The sequence below is a fragment of the Arachis hypogaea genome, chromosome 3, assembly GCF_003086295.3.
Source record: "Arachis hypogaea cultivar Tifrunner chromosome 3, arahy.Tifrunner.gnm2.J5K5, whole genome shotgun sequence".
Taxonomy (NCBI): Eukaryota; Viridiplantae; Streptophyta; class Magnoliopsida; order Fabales; family Fabaceae; genus Arachis; species Arachis hypogaea.
The window spans coordinates 123,982,540-124,003,706 of NC_092038.1; the positions used below are offsets into that span (position 1 = coordinate 123,982,540).

General features: G+C 34.2%; 1 protein-coding gene across 1 annotated transcript; it reads left to right on the forward strand.

Moving 5' to 3' along the window:
• The first annotated feature begins 944 nt into the window (after positions 1–944).
• Positions 945–16,834, forward strand: LOC112771274 (bifunctional aspartate aminotransferase and glutamate/aspartate-prephenate aminotransferase). Its single transcript, XM_029297457.2, is given in 10 exon segments — positions 945–1,286; positions 9,225–9,285; positions 9,288–9,547; positions 9,801–9,984; positions 9,987–10,048; positions 10,140–10,253; positions 15,820–15,903; positions 16,102–16,272; positions 16,351–16,464; positions 16,553–16,834. Coding segments are annotated over 10 exon segments (1,536 nt in total). The 3' UTR covers positions 16,697–16,834.
• Positions 16,835–21,167: the final 4,333 nt, after the last annotated feature.

The window sequence follows — 21,167 nt, forward strand, 5'->3', positions numbered from 1 at the left end:
GTCCATTTAAACCTCCAGCGAAAGCCAATGACACATCTCGCCCACAACAGTCCAGGTTTAGACCAAAGCAGAAGATCTTCAGGCCGCCGGCTCCAGTCGCTGCATCCACAATCAACACTACTACACAACAGCCAACTCCACCAACCATCCCATCTACAGCTCCAAATCAAAAAGCTCGACCCCAAAGTTTGCCACATTCTCCAAAAACAAAGGACTCGAAAAAATGAAGACTACTGTCATTAGGTGCTTTTTGTGATAACTTTTTGTCTATGTAATGGTTGTTGACAAGTTGTACAAACAATTTAGGTTTCTGTCCCATACTTTTTGAACACCCTTTATGGGTCAGATAAACATGGATGTTAACTAAACAACTTTTTTGGATGACTAATGCAATGGTATGTTATGTATTAGGGAATCAATTTTAATTTCCTCCATATCTTACACAACAAGTACAGGGCAATACAATCATCAATCATATAAATAACACTGAATTCACCTATAATTGCTGCAATAATATTACACACTTTTTGATTCATTTGTCAACTCTTACAACTTAGAACAACAAAAATTAACACAATGACAATGACACAGATACACCATTTTATTGGCTTTCTTTTCATCTCTAGAGCTAATATCCTCTTCTCCAAGCAACTTATCCTCATTTTCATTTCCTGCTGCCTGTGATAATCTTCTACATCTACAGATTCTTTCTCTCCCATATACTTTGTTGCTGTCAATCCAAGTCCAGCAACGTGCTCATCAAGCCACACAAAAAATTTGCAATACGGTTGTCTTGCCTGCAGCAAATCAACCCACATAATTCAAACCCTAAAAATTAGTAACCCTAACAAATCTTCAACCAAACGTGCATCACATTTCGTTTTCATACCTTGTAAAAGGGACAGCCCAGAAACAATCTATCCGGATTGCTTCGGGTCTTCGACATGAAAAGGACTGCGTTTTCTCCACAGAAGCACTTTGGTGAGACGCCATGTTTGTTGTCTTTCTCCTTAGGACGCGAGCTCGAGGCCACCGGACCTCCCCCTCTTCTCCAGCTGGATGATACCCTTTCAGATGCCATGGAAGGAGGAATTTCCTTTCTGCCACAACTCCCCACTACACCCACTGCGCCGTCACTGTGCAGACCAAGGGTGAGGGAAGACGAATTTCAAAGATTGGGGGAGGAGACGAAACGGCGTCGTTTTCGTCTCCAGGGACTTATATGTCCTATAACTTTTTGCCCCAATACCACGTGGCCTCCGTTACGTGCCACCTCAGTGCCAACTGTGCCACCTTAGCCTTTTCCGTTGAGTGGAAACGGAGTAAATCAACGAAGGGACACAAATGTCCACATTTTTCAACGGTCAGGGGCTTTAATGTATTTTTCATTGCTTGAGAACGAAAATGTCCGCAAAAAAAAAGGTCAGGGACAAAAATGTCCTTTACTCTAATATTTTTTATCTTGTGTGGATTTTTTAATAATTTCAGCAATTATTTTATTTTCTGAAATTTTTTCTTCACCTGGTTTGTCCACCATGCTTAGCTGGCTGAACTCTGATGGTTTTGTTTGTTGTGTTGATTTCATTTCTTCAATGGCTTTCTTGAGGGATTGGATCTGTGCCCTTATTTGCAGATAATGCTTGCATTCTTCGAGTTCTTGTTGATATTTTTGAATTTCTTGATTTAATGCGTTGTAGACAAATTCCATTCTCTTGTCAATGTATCTGCAATAATATTTTTGTCACCCTTAATATATTCAATTTTTATTGGACATTGTAACAAAAATAATTGCCATCTTACCAATCTCCCATGATTATAATCAACTTTTAAATTGTATCAAATGAAACCTGTTAGGTAACTTGAATCTGTCCTTAATGTAAATTCTTTGGGTAGTAAATCAATTTTCCATTTTTTTAAGAGATTTAATTGCTGCTAGAGTTTCCTTTTCATGAGTAGTATATCTCTGTTCTGTTGGAGTAAAAGTCCCTGAAATATACCTGCAAAGTAATTCCTTTGGGGAATATTTAGAATCTAGTTATTCTTTTTCTTGTTTCAAACTTTTTATAGCTTTCTTAGCTTTTAGACATCCTGACCAGGTTATGTCTGAAGCATATGTTTCTACTATTAAGTAGTCATTTTCTACTGGAATATAAAGTTTTGGAAGCTTTTCACATAATTCTTTGATTCTTTGAATTTGCATACTATCTTTTTTCTTCCCATTTCCATTCTTTTTTAGTACTTATTTTTGGAAATAAGTTTTTAGTGTATTCTGTTATATTTTTTAAAAATCCTTGATCAGAAATATAATTTATACACCCTAAAAATTTTTGTAATTGTTTTCTATCTTCTATTTTATTAGGAAATAAATTTACCTTTTCTAAAATATTTGGTTGAAGTTTTAGCTTTCCTTGAGTGGATAAAATTAACCCAAGAAACTCTATTTCTTGTCTTGCTATTTTTGCTTTCTTTTTGCTAAGAACTAATCCTTTTTCTTTACATCTTTCTAAAACTATTAATAATTTTTGAAGATGATCTTCTTTATCTTGTTTTGTAAAAATTAATATATCATCAATGTAAACTAGAATAAATTCATTTAACTCTTTTAGATTTTCTTCCATAAATCTTTGATAGATACCTGGGGCTTGTTTTAATCCGAATGGTAAAATATTCCATTCATAGAGCAACACACTTGTTGATTCTTTTGTTGGGCAAGTAAAAGCAGTTAATTTCTTTGTTTCTTCGTCTAAACGAAGTTGCCAATATCCTGATTTTGCATCAAGAGATGAAAACCAAGTTGCTCCTTTGATTTTTTCCAAAATAGAATCTTTTCTTAAAAGTTTATGAGCATCACCAACAGTTGCTTCATTCATTTTCTTATAATTAATTACCATTCTTCGTTTTCCCCTTTTAATTTCATTATTGTTTTCGACATAAAAGGCTGGATCCGCATGAGGACTTTTGCTTAGTCTTATAATTTCTTTTTCCAAAAGATCTTTACATTCTAATGAGAACTCTTCTCTATCTCTTGCTGAATAAGAAATTTTATTTGGAACATTTATTTCTTTTGTAGGATCTTTTAATTTGATGCTTACTAATTCTTTATTTGTATTTTTAACATCTAAAGGATTTTCAACGCAAGTTTCATCCAAAAGTTCTTCTATTTTTATTTCAAGATTATTTTTTGGGATATTTATCTGAAAACATAAATTTAAATAACATGTTTCTAATATAGAAAATATTTTAAATTTTAAAATCTTATCTATAGTAGTAGTTGGTATCTTTATACGTTTTGATTTTTTATTTATTGAAGAATCGTGTGGAGCTTTTAAAACTATATATGTTAATTCTTGAATGAATGGATGATATAGCTTTAAGAAGTTATTTCTTATGATAAAATCCATCCCAGAATCTAACATATATATGGATGGAACAATGAACCTATAATTTTGAATAAATATTTCAGCCATTTCTGCTTTTTGGTCAATATTATGTATTGATTTGTCAGCTATTCTAACTCTTAATGGTTTCTTTAATTTTTTCCAATCAAGTTTTATATTTGTACTAGCAAAGCATTGTGTTGCTCCAGTATCTATGAAAGTATTTATAAACTTTTCTGTTATTTTTATAGTAATAAATATGGCATTATTGCTCAGTCTCTGAGTCTGTTTCTGAAACATATTCAAAAATATAGTCTAAATTATCATCTGATTCTTCTAATGGTTCCATGAAACAAGACTTAGCAATTTCTATTTGTTTGGTAAGGTCTTTTTTATCCTTCTTTTTTGGACATTCATTTGCATAATGTCCTTCTTCTTGGCAGTACCAACACTTACAATTTTCTTTTTTATTTGGGCAATAGTCATTTTTTGTTTTTTATTTTTATTGTTACTTCTTTTTCTAAAATACCTCTTTTTTTTTTCAATTTGGATAGTATTTTCTTTTTCTAAATTGATATTTTCTTTTTCTTTGAAAATTTTTATTAAGACCATATTTTTGAGGTATTTCTTCGTTATCTTGACAGCAAATTCTAATTATATTTTCAAATCTTTTTTGAGTTGCTTCTTGCATACAACGTTCTTTTATTTCCTCTTTTATTGCAGATGTTGCTCCTCCAAAATTATTTTCAATTGTTCCTCTATTTATTTCTCTTATAAATCTTTCCATTATAAATTCATTAGCAGGGTATGGAAGTTTTGTTATATACATACTAAGATAATGGTTTTTATCTTCTTCTTTTAATTTATAATAATGTATTCTATATTCACATATGTAAGATTCCACATTACATAAATCATATATTTGAATATTAGCTAAATGGTTTTTTGCTTCTTGATATTCTTTATCATAGACTTCTTGTCTATGATCTATAATATTTTTTCCAAAAAATTCTTTATATAGAATCATCATTATATGTAATATCTTATCGTAAACTGTTATTTTTGTTGCTAATTCTTGTATTATTTGGTTTTCTATTGATGTCATATAATCTCTTACAGTTCCTTTAGTATGAAATCCTATATAATTCCAGATATCTCCTCCAGACAATTCACTAAGTTTTGGATTAGTAAAGGCTTCTAATAAGAAGGAGTTCAACCAGTTCTCGAAAATTTCTTTTTCATTCTTTTTATAGTCTAAATCGAGCATTTTTTCTCCTTCCATTTCCTAGATTTTAGGAACGTATTTTGATGGTATTTTTGTATACTTTGAATTTTTATTTAGGAAAAACTACTAAAAGTACCCATAAAATTTACGAACGCTGACTAAAGTACCCATAAACTAAGGAAATTAATGATGTACCCATGGAAGATGGGTTTCGTATGACAAAAGTATCCAAACCCTAATTTTTTGTTCATTTTTTAATAAAATTCTCAAACTACCCCCACTCTCAATCTCAACTCACTTTTTCAACCTTGCATAACCTAACCTGCACCTTTAAAACCTTTGTCATGGAGTCTAAAACTACTTCTATAATAGACCAGGCTGAAATCAATGGTGGTGGTGGTGGTAGAGAACTTCGACCAGTTCCTAGCAAATAAATTTAGTATGGTGAATTCTTTCCCATTTTTTTCACCACATGTCTTCACACAAAGAAAGTCCTCAAATTTAAAAAAAAAAGGAGAAAACAACTGAAACGATTAAAAATTGTTCCTTTATGATTCTTTCTCTGATTCTTCATCGATATTGATTGATTCTTTTGTTAATCTTGGCGTGCAATCCTCTGTTGCGTTACTATCCAAAACTCACACTATAAATGTTCATTTCATCTGTTGTAGGAATAGTTTTGGACTCCATGGCAAGGATTTTAAAGGTGCATGTTGAGTTATGGAAGATTGAAAAAGTGAGTTGAGGTTGATGGTGGGGGTAGTTTAAAAATTTTATTAAAAAATTAACAAAAAATTAGGGTTTTGATACTTTTGTCATTCAGAACCCATCTTTCATGGGTACATCATTAATTTCCTTAGTTTATGGGTACTTTTGTCAGCGTTTGTAAACTTCATAGGTACTTTTAGTAGTTTTTCCTTTTATTTATAAATCCCTTTTTAAAAGCATAATTTTCAAACCCTGTTTCCATTTAAATTGAGATTGATTATCCTTAGATGTTTCAGCTTCATTTTTTACTTGTATTGGAATTGCTGGTTTTTCATCACTTGAATAATCTAAGATGTGTTCTTCATTTTCTATATTTTCAGAATTTACTAATTCTTCTTCTATTTGAAATTCTTGTTCTATAATATTATTTTTTTGAACCATTTTTAATTGTTTAAAAAGCATTGTAACTTCTTCTAATTTTTCTTCAATATTCATAATTTCAATGGTGGTTTTACTTTTAGTTTTGTTATGTTGGCTATATTTTGAATTTTTTCTTTTTTGGGATTCTCTTTCTGAAAGTATTTATTTAATATTTGTTTAATTTTGTTTATATTAGGTTCCTCTTTTTCCTTATTTCTTTGAAAATTTATGGATACTAATATTTCTTCAAGCATATCTACTATAGAATTTAATTGTGGGTTAAACGTATGGTAGAGATGTGGGGAATCATTTCTATGGTAGCATTTTTTAGAAATTTCATGTGAAATATAAGTTTTTTCAGGTTTTTGAAGTCCTTCAATAAAACTTATAGTAAAATAAAGATTTTGAGAAAAATTATTTTGTATTGATTTTAAGAATTCGGTATCATTACAATTAACATTAGTTAAAATCATTAGTTTTTGATCTATTAATTTTGATACTTCTCTTAATCTTCTAATTTACTTTTTTCCATTAGGTGACGCTTTTCTCATAAAATGTTATGGTTTTAAGTATTATGTAGTTAAAAATGTGACTTTAGAATATATGGTTGAGATTTTACCACATGCGTTTTTAAAAAAAATTATTTTTGGGATCTTTATTTGAGTGGTGCCTTATATAAAATTGGTGAATCTAATTTTTTTAGTCAAAATATATTTACCCAACACAAATCAAACAATTCGATTTATATTCTTCTCTCTCCTTAAAAAAATCAAACCATTCAATTTATTTTGATCAGTTAATCACCATCACAACAGTATATAATACCTCTAACGTCCATAACGCTCTAGTCATATCCAACAAAATTACCTATTTGATAACCTGTTTAAAGTCTTTTTATATCAATAAAATGCAAAGTTGAAAAAGTATCTATCATTATCTTTATCTACTCACAAACGGCTAAGTCTTACAAAACTATAATTTCTTTTGTTAGATTAAATTCCTTAGTTGACCGAGTATTAGTTAGAGACTTGGAGTATAGATGATATCTCTGACCCACACCTATATGGAGAGGAAACTTGATAAGTAAACAATTAGCTCGCCAATTAGGGAGTTAAAAATCTAAGATTTGAATCTATGATTATGACAACGTTAATAGTAGATAATTCAAATAGAAGTTTGCATTGAGAGGCTTGTTTGTTGTTTTAGTGCTTTTTGTTTAAAAATAAAAAAATAAAAAAGACACGCCAAATGCATGTCTGTCAAACTGTTATGTTTATACAATTTAACTGTCTGTATGTATAAAGTTGTACGAAAAAGAAATGAATCCCGACAAGATGCATACTGAGAGAAACAATAGTAAAAAAATGATTTTTTTTAATAAATAATAGATTAAATATTTATCTAAAAGACTATATTATTTTTTATTAATTTTTTAAGATAAATTATACATTTTTTCATTTTTTTACACAATTTTTTTTATCGTAGAATTATCCTACTAACAAACCCTGCTCACCTAAATATTTTTCATCTATTTTCATATTTTTATAGTATAGAAATATTTATTCCCATTCCAATTTTTTTTGTGAGAAAGTATAATTCTATAATCTGGGGCATTTTATTATTAATATGAAGGTTAAATATGTGTAATATTAGAAAATGAGAATTTAAGTATATAATGTATAAATATGAAATTAATAACGGTTTATATAAAAATCGTTGTATACGACTTAATTAAATAAAATTGTTAGTTATTACGATTTTATGGAAGAGAGAATGAAAAAGAAAAGTCAGATAGATTAATGATCACAGCAGAAAGTTATTTAAGAATTTGGGATTACTGATTTAATGGAGGGAGCCATGTGTCATCGAAAGAGAGAGAGAACAAGAACAGTCGAATCGCTGATCAACGGCAGAAAATTTCTCAAGAAATCGGTATTTTTCCTGAGGAGAAAATTTTGTTTTTCTTCAAATCGCTAGTTATGGTTTATGTATTTTTTTTTGTCACTTTCTCAAATCGTCACCTATGGCTTATTCTAACAGTATTCTATCCTATATTGATGTATTACACCAAATTTGTATAATGTTGCCGTATCACGTCTTTAGTTTTACAAAAACCAACAAAATTAGTCTGGATGAAAATTATTTATTCTAATAAAATCTACAAATTCTAATATAATTAAGCTAAAATAAATTTAATATTTTTTAATTTTATCATATAATAAAAATAATAAATGGTAAATCATCAAATACTAAATAAAAATATATAATATAATTTTAAAAATAAAAAATATTATAAATTCTGAACAGTGTTATACATAATTTATATCTATATTTATTAAAATTTACCCACATAAATAAATATATTCATATGTATTTTATACGTATAAATTTATAAAATTTATTTATTAAAAATAATTTAATATTTATATTTACGGTTAACCATCAAAAACGCCCCCAAATTATTCAAACGTCGACAATACCCGAATTTTACTATCGACAAAAATGCCTTCAAATAATTTAAAAACAGAACAATAATACCCAACAGTAAATATATTTTTTCAAAAAATACCTTAGAAATTGAATTTTGATGCAATTTTTTGCAAACATGATTATAAAAATAATATATTATTATACATAAAAATTGGTAATTTTTTGTTAAGTATATAATTTTTTTATAATTGTTTTTGTTAACAATCAATAATACTTTTAAAAAATTACAAAATAATATATACTTAACAAAAAATAACCAAAATTTAAGAATAATAATCTCTTATTTTTCTAATTATGTTCGCAAAAAATTGCATCAAAATTCAATCTCTAATGTATTTTTTGAGAATACATATTTAATGTTAGTTTTTTTGCAAAATTATCTAACATTAAATATGTATTTCTCAAAAAATATATTTGAGATTGAATTTTGATACAATTTTTTGCAAGCATGATTAAAAAAATGAGATATTAGTATCCTTAAAATTTGGTAATTTTTCGTTGAGTATATATTTTTTTTGTAATTTTTTGTTAACAACTAATAATACTTTTAAAAAATCACAAAAAATATATACTTAAAAAAAATTATCAAATTTTAAGAATAATAATATCTCATTTTTTTAATTATTCTTGTAAAAAATCACATCAAAATTCAATCTCTAAGACATTTTTTGAAAATATATTTACTGTTGGCTATTTTTGTTATATTTTTAAATTATTTAAATATATTTTTGTCGATACTAAAATTCGGATAAATTTCTGTCGGCATTTGAATAATTTCGGAGTGTTTTTGGTGGTTAACCCTTATATTTACGAGATTAAAATTACTAAAAATTGTTGTCCCTAAAAATACTAGGTAATCCTCGTGTAATGCGAGTCCTTATTTTAATTTCTGGTTAGGTGTGGTTAGGACTTAGGAGTAAGGTGCGTGGGTGGAGAGGCAGGAGCAGTGAGGAATGGAGGATATGACGGAAAAGGAAATAATGTGGTTGAGTTAACATGTGAAGGGAGTGAGCACTTCAAAGACAATGCTCATTAGCGACTATGCAGCTTCGCTTTTTCAATCTGGGTTCCTGTGATCCGCTTGGCAGCTGGACAGCCTAATTTCCAAACTCCCACACCCATTTCTCTCTCTGGAATTCATACTATTCATCAAAGCCACACAACCTACACCTTCAATGCCGGCACCTTACAACTACGCCAAGCCATTTCTCGTAAGCTTGCACACGAGAACGGAATCTGCTACACACCCGATTAGATTCTTGTTAGTAATGGAGCCCAGTAGAATATTGCTTAAGCTATGCTTGCACTTTGCTCCCCTAGAGATAAGGTGTACTATTACTATTAATTTTACTTCAATATGTTATTTATTGACCACTATTCATGCGAAAACCGGAAATTAACGGTTGAAAATCTTTAGACCATAATTACCAAAATATTTGATAATAAAAAAATTAATAAAAAATAATTAAAATTTATCTTATTTAATATTTATTAATTATTATAAATATTAAATAAAACAAATTTTAATATTTTTTTCTAACATTACCCCTAATTAAAAACGTGAAATTATTTAACTTCAGGTCATTATTCCAGCTCCGTACTGGGCCAGTTACCCAGATATGGCCAAGTTGGCAGATACAATACTTGTCATTCTTTCAACATCAATAGATAATCATTTCTTTTTAGATCCTAAACTCCTGCAATCCAAACTTACTCAAAGATCCAGACTTTTCATTCTGTGTTCGCCATCTAACTCTATAGGATCTTCTACCCCAAGAAATTACTTCAAGAGATGGCCCGCATTGTGGCAAACTACCCAAGACTTTTGGTACAATCCTTACTAATTTACTATGCACCTTTCAGCATCACACTACAACTCTTCTAGCTTCTTCAATTTTGATCTTCTCTCTTTTGTGCAGGTTCTTTCTGATGAAATTTATGAACACATCGTTTATGAATCGGCAACTCATACAAGCTTTTCCTCTTTACCATGAATGTGGGATAGAACATTAACTGTTAATGGATTTTCTAAGGTTGCTTTCTAACTTGATGCTTTTGATATTGGGTTTTTGGGCTCCCTTCCTATGTGGAGAAAAAGTTTAAATGCTAGTATCCAAACCCATGAATAGTTGAAGTGGCTGAGGTGAGTTAGGGTTGAGTTAGAGAGAGGTCATTTTGCAAGAAAAACACCAAACACTCGAGAGAAGAGAAGAGAGAAAGTCATTTTTGCACATACACAAAGTTGTCTCTATAAATTGGTCACTACAGATTCGTTAACTGTTGGATAGAGCTCAAATTTGGACAGTGTGTTCTACATATCTTGTTCTTTGATTTTACCGTTCGGATCTTTAATTCGATATCTGTAACTGGAGATATTGGTCACGCACAGTAACTTTATTTTTGTGGTATTTTCATCTTCTTGTTCTTGTTTTGTATGTTTTGAAGCTTGCGTTGTTTGGCTTGTTGTATGCACGTTTTGTGCAGTAATTTGTGACTCTCTTGTACCCTATTTTTCATCATAGTGAAGCTGTATCTTGGTCTTGGTGACTCGTGGTTTTTACTTCTCTCATTGAGAAGGTTTTCCACGTTAAAAATCCTGGTGTGTTAACTTGTTTCTAATTTCTGGTTTATGTGATTTTTCTACTGATATTGGGTATTATTGTGCTGGTATTAATACTTGTTGTGAGTGGATATTGTTGCTCCTCTAATTCTTGCAAGTAGAAAATTGTGTTTTATTCCTATCAATTGGCATCAGAGCTCAATTTTGGGTATTTGGTTATAACTTGCTTGAAAGATGGAGGCAAATAATTCTACTAGGATGATAAGTTTAAATGGCACTAATTACCATCTATGGAAGGGAAAAATGAAAGATTTGTTATTTGTCAAAAATTTATATTTACCCGTATTTTCTACACAAAAACCAGAATATAAAACAGATGAAGAATGGGAGTTTGAACACCAACAAGTTTGTGGTTTTATTAGGTAATGGGTAGATGATAATATTTATAATCACATTGCTAATGAGACTCATGCTAGGACTTTGTGGAATTAAATTAAATCCTTATATGCTTCCAAGTCTGGCAATAATAAATTGTACTTGTTGAATATGTTGATGAATTTGAGATACAAGGAAGGGTCACAAGTATTAGATCACTTGAATGAATTTCAAGGGGTTCTGGATCAATTGTCAAGCATGGGAATAAAGTTTGAAGATGAGGTTCAAGGATTGTGGTTGCTAAATACTCTACCAGATTCTTGGGAGACATTTCGTATCTCTCTTACTAATTCTGCTCTGAATGGCAAAGTGAGCATGCAACTTGTTAAAGGTGGCATTTTAAATGAAGAGATGAGAAGGAAGACGCAGAATTTTTCGTCGCACTCTGAAATGTTAGTCACTGAAACCAGGGGGAGAAATCAGAGTAGAGTTCAAAAGGGTAGAGGTAAAAGCATACAAATCCAAGGAAAGATACAAGAATGTTGAGTGTCACTACTGTCACAAAATGGGTCATGTTAAAAAATATTGCTATCTTTGGAAAAAGAAAAACAAAGGTAAGCAAGAAAAGAAGGATGATAGTGGTAATGATCGTGTATCTTCTATTTTAGATGATCTTCTTACTGTTGATATTGTTGATTATGAGTACAAGGTCAATCTTGTTTCTGATGATGAGTTCAGCTGGGTAATTGATAGTGGCGCCTCAATACATGTTACACCGAAGAAGGAGTTCTTCACTTCTTATACTCTAGGTAATTTTGGAGTGCTTAAGATGGGTAATGATGGCTTGGCAAAGGTTATTGGTGTAGGAGATGTTTGTCTTGAGACCAATATGGGAATGAAGCTACTACTCAAAGACGTTAGACACGGTCCAGATGTTCGCTTGAATTTGGTGTCAGTTAAAAGGCTTGATAATGAAGGCTTTGTAAACACTTTTGGCTTTGGACAATGGAAGCTTACTAAAGGCAACTGAGTGGTGGCTCAAGAAAAGGTACTTCAAATTTGTATGTGATGCATGCCATGATTGCAAAAGGTAGTGTGAATGCGATTGAAAGTAAAGAAGTTTGTAGCTTGTGGCACAGAAGACTTGGTCATATTAGTGAAAAATGACTTAGCTATTTGGCTTGAAAGGATGCTCTTTCAGGTTTAAAGAATGCAGAGTTGGAGAAATGTTCTCATTGCATGGCTAGCAAACAAAGAAGATTATCCTTCAAGAAGCATCAACCTTCAAGAAAATCAGACTTCTTGAAATTGGTGCACTCCGATATTTGTGGTCCTTTGAAGGTACGGTCTTTTAGTGGAGCTATTTACTTTATTACTTTTATTGATGATCATTCAAGAAAGCTTTGGACTTATGCTTTGAAAACAAAGAACCAAGCTTTGGAAAAGTTCAAACAATTCCAAGCTTTGGTTGAGAGGCAAACATGTAAAAAGCTTAAATGTATTCGCATTGATAATGGTGGTGAGTATTGTGGACCATTTGATGTATATTGCAAGCATCAAGGTATTAGGCATGAAAAGACACCTCCTAAAACACCTCAGTTGAATGGTTTGGGAAAAAGGATGAATAGAACACTGATTGAAAGAGTTAGGTGTATGCTTATTGAAGCTAAGCTACCTAAAGTCTTTTGGGGTAAAGCGCTACTTACATCAGCTCATGTGATTAATCTGAGTCCTACAATTGCTTTGGACAATGATGTTCCAGATCATGTTTGGTCGGGTAAAGATGTCTCGTATGGTCACTTGAGAGTCTTTGGATGCAAAGCATTTGTTCATGTTCCAAAGGATGAGAGGTCCAAGTTGGATGTGAAGACAAGACAGTGCATTTTTATTGGGTATGGTCAAGATGAGTTTGGTTACAGCCTTTATGATCTAGTTGAAAAGAAGCTTGTAAGAAGCCGTGATGTAGAGTTTGTTGAAGACCAGACAATTGAAGACATTGATAAGACATAGAAGAGTCAATCACAAGAGAGCAGTTACTTGACTGATGTAGATCCAGTTTAGCCGCCTCCTTCATCAGAACAAACAGAGAATCAAGATCAGGAGCATATGCAGCAAAATGAACCTTTGGTTCCTGATGACCAGGAGATGGGAGATCCAATTGATGCTCCAGTTGATGATGATGCTGATAATCAACCTGAGCTACCTAAAGATCCACCAGGTTTCTATCCTATGAGGTCTACTAGAGAGCGACGACCTTCAACGAGGTATCCTTCTAGTGAGTATGTAACATTTACTGATGGATATGTGACCTTGACTGATAGGGGAGAACCTGAATGTGATGCGAAAGCTATGGAAGGTGACAATAATAAGAAATGGTTTGATGCAATACAAGATGAAATGAAATTCTTGTATGATAATCAAACATTTGAGCTTGTGAAGTTGCCAAAAGAAAAGAAAGCTTTGCAAAATAGGTGGGTTTATAGGTTGAAGTATGAAGAAAATTCTCAGTGTCCAAGGTACAAGACTAGATTGGTGGTCAAGGGCTACAGGCATAAAAAGGGAGTTGACTATAATGAAATTTTTTCACCGGTTGTGAGAAGATCTTCTATTAGGACTGTTTTGAGTTTGGCTACAAGTCTTGATTTAGAGATAGAGCAAATGGATGTGAAAACTACTTTCCTTCATGGTGATCTTAAGGATGAAATTTATATGGAACAAAATGAAGATTTCATGGTAAAAGACAAAGAGGATCATGTTTGCAAACTAAAGAAAAGCTTGTATGGCTTGAAGCAAGCTCCAAGACAATGGTACAAGAAGTTTGAGTCTGTTATGGCAGAACAAGGCTACAAGAAGACTATTTCTGATCATTGTGTATTTGTTAAATAGTTTGCTAGTAATGATTTTATTATCCTTTTGATATATGTTGATGACATGCTTATTGTTGGTCAGAATGCTTCTAGGATTGATATGTTGAAAAAGCAACTTGCAATGAAGGACCTTGGGCCAGCAAAGGAGATTCTTGGTATAAGAATCGTGATAGAAAGGAGAAGAAACTTTAGTTGTCATAGGAGAAATACATAGAGACAATGTTGCACAGGTTTCAAATGGAGAAAGCAAAGGGCGTTAGTACTCCTCTTGCTACACACTTTAAATTGAGTTGCAAGCAAAGTCCATCAAGTGATGAAGAGAAGAAAGACATGAAAATGTTCCATATGCATCAGCCATGGGTATTTTAATGTATGCTATGGTGTGCACAAGATCGGATATAGCTCATGATGTTGGTTGTGTTAGCCGTTTTGTTTCAAACCCAGGAAGAGAGTATTGGAATGCTGTAAAATGGATAATGAGATATCTTCGTGGTACTTCTAACATGAAGTTGTGTTATGGAAGTGATAAGCCTATTCTAGTTGGTTACACTAACTCAAACATGGCAGGAGATATTGACTCTAGAAGGTCCATTTCTGGCTTCTTGATCAACTTTGCGGGTGGATCTGTGTCATGGCAATCAAGATTACAAAAATGTGTTGCTTTGTCTACTACCGAAGTCGAGTTTATTGCCATCACCGAAGTGTGCAAGGAGATGCTTTGGATGAAGAAATTCTTGAAGGAACTCGGGTCTACTCAAGAGAGGTATGTGTTGTTTTGTGATAGTCAAAGTGCTATACATTTTGGTAAAAACTCTACTTTTCATTCTTAATCCAAACATATTGATGTGAGGTATCATTGGATATGTGATGTTTTGGATGCTAAGTTGTTGAAACTTGAAAAGGTTCATACTGATGAGAATGGTTCTGATATGATGACCAAGGCATTACCAAGATGGAAGTTTGAAGTTTGTTGCTTAATCGCCGGATTGGCGGTTACCTCCGCATAGTCGTGAGGGGGAGATTTGTTTGGTTTTTGGGCTCCCTTCCTATGTGGAAAAAAAGCCCAAATACTAGTATCCAAGCCCATAAATAGTTGAAGTGGCTGAGGTGAGTTAGGGTTGAGTTAGAGAGAGGTCATTTTGTAAGGAAATACCAAACACTAGAGAGAAGAGAAGAGAGAAAGTCATTTTCGCACAAGACAAAGCTGTCTCTGTAAATTGGTCACTGCAGATTCGTTAACCGTTGGATCGAGCTTAAATTTGGATAGTATGTTCTACACATTTGGTTCTTTAATTTCACCGTTCAGATCTTCAATTAGATATCTGTAGCTAGAGATATTGGCCACGCACAGTAACTCTGTTTTGTGGTATTTTTATCTTTTTGTTCTTGTTTTGTAAGCTTTGAAACTTGGGTTGTTTGGCTTGTTGTATGCACGTTTTGTGCAGTAATTTGTGACTCTCTTGTACCCTATTTTTCATCATAGTGAAGCTGTATACTGGTCTTGGTAACTTGTGGTTTTTACTTCTCTCATTGAGAAGGTTTTCCAGGTTAAAAATCTTAGTGTGTTAGCTTGTTTTTAATTTCTAGTTTATGTGATTTTTTCGCTACTATTGAATATTATTGTGCTAGTGTTAATACTTGTTGTGAGTGGATATTGTTGCTCCTCTAATTCTTGCAAGTAGGGAATTGTGTTTTATTCCTATCATTTGATACATCTCAAACTAGTATAGTTGCAACTTGTGATGTGGAAGCTGGATCAGGGATTGGATTTTCACGCTTTTAATCTGTGCTCCTTAGACCTTTGCAATGACTGGTTGGCGGCTTGGATATATTGCCGGTCCAAAGCATTTTGTTGCAGCATGTGCAAAGCTCCAAAGCCTGGTATGTGCACAATTTCATATTTTCTAATCCATTAGTATATATAGATAGATTCTTAGATTTGACAAGATTCAACATTGGTGAATGAAATTTAAGAAATTTCTACTTTCTAGTTTCATTCAGAATGAGTTGGAGGATTACATATGCTATACATTTGTGCATATCTGTAAAATGGCTGCTGATGCATGTTGTTGAATTCAGCTGACTTCGTCACCCAATAGCATATCTCAGAAAGCTGGAGTTGCGGCCTTAGGACTAGGCCATGCCGGTGGGGAAATTGTGGCTGAAATGGTGAAAACCTTTAGGAAGCGACGAGATTTCTTGGTGAAAAGCTTCAGTGAAATAGAGGGTATTAAAATATCAGAACCACAGGTATGCAAACTCAATTATATTCTATTGTGATATGTTCTGTTGTATGTTTTACTTGATATATAAATATGCATGTTGCAGGGAACATTCTATCTGTTCGCTGATTTCAGCTCCTTCTATGGAAAAGAAGCGGAAGGATTTGGTAGAATTGAGGATTCAGAGTCCCTGTGTCGATATCTGCTGGATAAGGGCCTGGTAATTATTAATTAAACTCTTTTTGATGAGATAGATGTTATTTATGTTGAAATGATGAAAAAGTAACTAATTGTTTTGGTTTGTAAAGGTAGCATTGGTGCCTGGGAGTGCATTTGGAGATGATAGTTGCGTCCGCATATCATACGCTGAATCCCTTCCTATCTTGAACTCTGCTGTTGACAGAATTAAGAAAGCCCTCGCTCCTCTCAAATCTGCTGCTGAACTCCTTTAAAGTCTTGCTTTCTTCTTATCTTATGCCTCTAATTGTAAATTGTCTTTTCTGAGATAAGGGACTATGCCTATTGAAGCTGATAACAGGTGCTACTACAAGCACCTACATTATTGGAATGGAATGGTTTCATACTTTCAATTTCTTTGGCTTTTAAAATATTCATCGCGTATCTTTTTTTTTAATAGTTCACCAACTTTTTTACTATTCATCGGAGTAGAGATTGTAATTATAATATCGAGGACCCATTAGACTGATTATATATATTTAGTTAGACACTTAAAAGGTATTTATGAATTTCGTTTACTGAAATATTTTTATGGAATGACTAAATGAACAAAATGTATAAATATCCACATAACAATAATATAGTATATTGAAAAGATTCAAAAGAAATGTATTAAAAAAATTAGAAAATCAATACTTTTAATAAAAAATAAAAAATTAATTATTGTTAATTTAATACAAGACAAATAAATGAAAAAGTGAAAAACTAACATTTCTCTGAAATAAGAACTCAATATAAACATAAGTATTAGATTAGTTACTTGTTTATAAGTTAAAAAAAAATCAAGACTTTATGTAAAATTAAAAAATAAATTAAATATGTAAAATTTGAAATTATAATAAGATTTAAATCGTAATCATGACCACACGTTATCCTACAGGAATTAACAATTAAATTCATATCCTTAATTATAAATCTTTGTATATTTATTATTAAATATTTTATAATTACATTAAAAATTTTCGATTATGCAGTGTTATTGTATACTGAGTAAATTGTCATGTTGGCATTTGAAAAATTATGTGTTTGTCAAAATAGATCCGAACATTAATTTTTGACAAAATAAATTTCAAAAAATATGCATCATTTGAAAAAATAACTTCAACGTTAATTTTTCAATTTTAGACGTTAATAGAGATGTCTAGGTGATACGTTAAGTTCTTACCTGAAGAGTTAGAATGATATTTTGTGAGGTTGATTCACATTTTAACTTGAAAAAAAATCCTAAACCCCAAATTGAGGAGTTAGTAGAGCAAAAATATAAAAGAAATCTTTGTTGACTCAAAATGGCGCTTCTATCTACGAAAACCATGAGGGCTGCACCACAAGAAAGGAAAATTTATTTGATGGAACCTGCATTTGCTGTTAGGAGGTGGTGATGCTAAAATTGAATACTTAGACCACTTCTGAGCGTTGGTTTTTTCGTTATTTTTTTTTTGGTAGGTATGTTGTTTTGTATGAAATTCATTGAAATAGAATTTTTTATTTTTTTTTATTTGTTGAATCTTTTTTTTCATTTCTATTTTGACAAAAATTGAGAATGGGATGTGTTCATATCTTAGCCCAATAGTAAAGGTCCAGGTCTAGACAAAAGGTCTAATCCCACGGATTGAGCCTCACCCAGCGCCGACCTTCGTCTTACGAAGTCGGCACTCACCACGACCTATTCTAAAGAAGTCGGGAACGAGGGTTAGCTGGCAGATAAGCACCCATTCAGATGGGTAACTGCCCCTAAAATCTCTCTAACCACTTCCAGTATCCATATCTTAACCTCCCCAAGATAAAGGGACGGTTAACACCCTAAAAAGGTGGCACTACTCCAACGGTGGTTATTGGTTCACCACTATAAATACACTGACATTCTTCAGGTATCTCTAAGTTCCAATACATTCTAAACCTGCTTAACCCCACGCTGACTTAGGCATCGGAGTGTCTTTGCAGGTACCACCCCCCATTCTTTCACATACACAACTCGGAGGCAGCTCCCAGACGTAAACCAAGTCGGAGACCACGCTCCTCCAATGCTTGGGCCTCACAAACAAGCCCAACCTCCGTCCGGTTCTAGGTAAGCCCCGGAACATTGGCGCCGTTGCCGAGGACCGAGAGGTCAACCAGTGATGGCGGACAGATCACCCGAAGAGGGTCATGTGGAATCAGATTCTGAACAAGAGAATCTGGACACCGGAAACAATGACGCAGACTTGACCCTTCACCAGGAAACCAACGATCAGCACAGAGAAGGTACCTCCGGAGTCAAAAATCCGAAGGCAAATTCTTCAAAAGGGCGCGGCTCGGAGAAAGAGGGACCATCCCACGCAACTGAACTCATGGGATTAGTCCACGTCCACCAAAGTCGCTTGGAACAGTTAGAACAGGAACGGGAGCGACAAAGGGAAACTGAGAAGAACCTAAAAGAGGAGATGGAACGACGAAAAGAGTTAGAAAGAAAACTCTTGAAGTTGGAATCCTCCCTCAAAGGCCGGAACTCCCGAGACGAACGAGAAGAGCCGCCCATAGGAGGGGAGGACCCTTTCAGCGAGGACATCATGAGGGCAAAAGTTTCAAGGAACTTCAAAAGCCCCGATATGGACCTCTATGACGGAACCACGGATCCAAAGCATCACTTAAGCAATTTCAAAAGTCGGATGTACCTGGCTGATGCTTCCGACGCTACGCGATGCAAAGCTTTCCCGACTACCCTATCGAAAGCAGCGATGAAGTGGTTCGACAGCCTCCCTCCGAGGTCGGTCACCAGTTTTGAAGACCTCTCAAGGAAGTTTTTGATGAGGTTCTCTATCCAGAAAGACAAAGCAAAACATGCGCCAAGCCTCCTGGGAATAAAACAGGAGGTCGGAGAATCCTTACGAGCCTATATGGAAAGGTTCAACAAAGCATGTTTAGAGATCCAAGACCTGCCCACCGAGGCAGTCATAATGGGGTTAGTCAATGGGCTTAGAGAAGGTCCTTTCTCACAGTCCATATCCAAAAGACACCCCATCTCTTTAAGTGATGTATAGGAAAGAGCTGAAAGGTACATCAACATGGAGGAGAATGCTAAGCTGAGAGATCCGAGTTGGCGACCCGGACACCCTCCCTCAACAAAAGAGAGAGAGAGGGAGCCCAGGAAAAAGGAAGAACTCGGCCTCGATAGACCAAGGAAATATCACTCTTATACTCCTCTAAAGGTTTCTATAGTGGATGTATACAGAGAAATTTACAATACCGAAAGGCTGCCACCTCCCAGACCCATAAAAAATAAAAAAGGGGGGAGCCGCAGCGACTACTGCGAGTACCATAAAATATATGGTCACTCCACAAATGACTATTACGACCTTAAAAATGTGATAGAAAAGCTGGCTAGAGAAGGTCGGCTTGACAGATATCTCATAGAAAGGTCGGACAGTCATGGAAAGAGAAAGCGAGACGATATGGATAGAAGAGACCCACCACCGCGGACTCCGGAGAGACATATCCATATGATCTCAGGAGGGTTTGCGGGAGGGGGACTCACCAAATCCTCTCGTAAAAGGCATCTCAAGAGAATCTACCAGGTCGGAGGAGAATCATTCGACCTCCGTACCATTTCATTCACAAAAGAAGATGGGTAAGGAATAATCGCTGGACACGATGATCCAGTGGTAATAACTATGATCCTAGCAAATTCCCATCTCCACAGAACCCTAGTAGACCAAGGAAGCTCAGCGGACATCCTTTTTAAGCCCGCTTTTGACAAACTAGGGTTGGAGGAGAAAGAATTAAGAGCTTACCCCGACACCTTATACGGATTAGGCGACACGCCAATAAAGCCACTGGGATTTTTTCCCCTCCACACCACTTTTGGAAAAGGGAAAAAATCAAAAACTCTGAGTATAGCTTCATAGTCATCGATGTAGGGTCATCATATAATGCTTTAATCGGCAGAGCTACCCTTAATCGACTCGGAGCGGTGGTATCCACTCCCCACCTTTGTATGAAATTCCCGACCCCAGCGGGGATAGCAACGGTAAGGGGAGATCAGAAATTGGCAAGGAAATGCTATAATGAAAGCCTAAACCTGAGAGGAAAAGGCAGAGAGATTCACACAATAGAACTCGGTGGTGCAAGGGCTAGAGAAGAGCTGCGACCACAGCCGGGAGGAAAAACCGAGGAGATACAGGTAGGCGAAGAGGAAGGAAAAAATACTCACATAGGAGCCAACCTAGGGGAAACCCTAAAACAAGGGTTGACTAAGCTTCTAAGAGACAACTCCGATCTCTTTGCCTGGAAGGCCTCCGACATGCCCGGGATAGACCCCGAGCTCATGTCCCACAAACTCTCGGTCTACCCGGGGTCCCGACCCATGCAACAAAGAAGGCGCAAGCTCGGCCCAGAACGAGCCCTAGTAGTAGAAGAACAAGTACAGGCGCTCCTAGAAGCCGGCTTCATCAGAGAAGTCAAGTACCCAACATGGCTAGCCAATGTCGTGCTAGTCAAAAAACAAAATGGCAAATGGAGAATGTGTGTCGACTATACCGACTTAAATAAGGCCTGTCCTAAGGACCCTTATCCACTACCAAGTATTGATACCCTAGTAGACTCCAGCTCGGGGTATCAATACTTGTCATTCATGGACGCCTACTCGGGGTATAACCAAATCCCAATGTATGAGCCAGACCAGGAAAAGACATCCTTCATCACGCCTAGAGC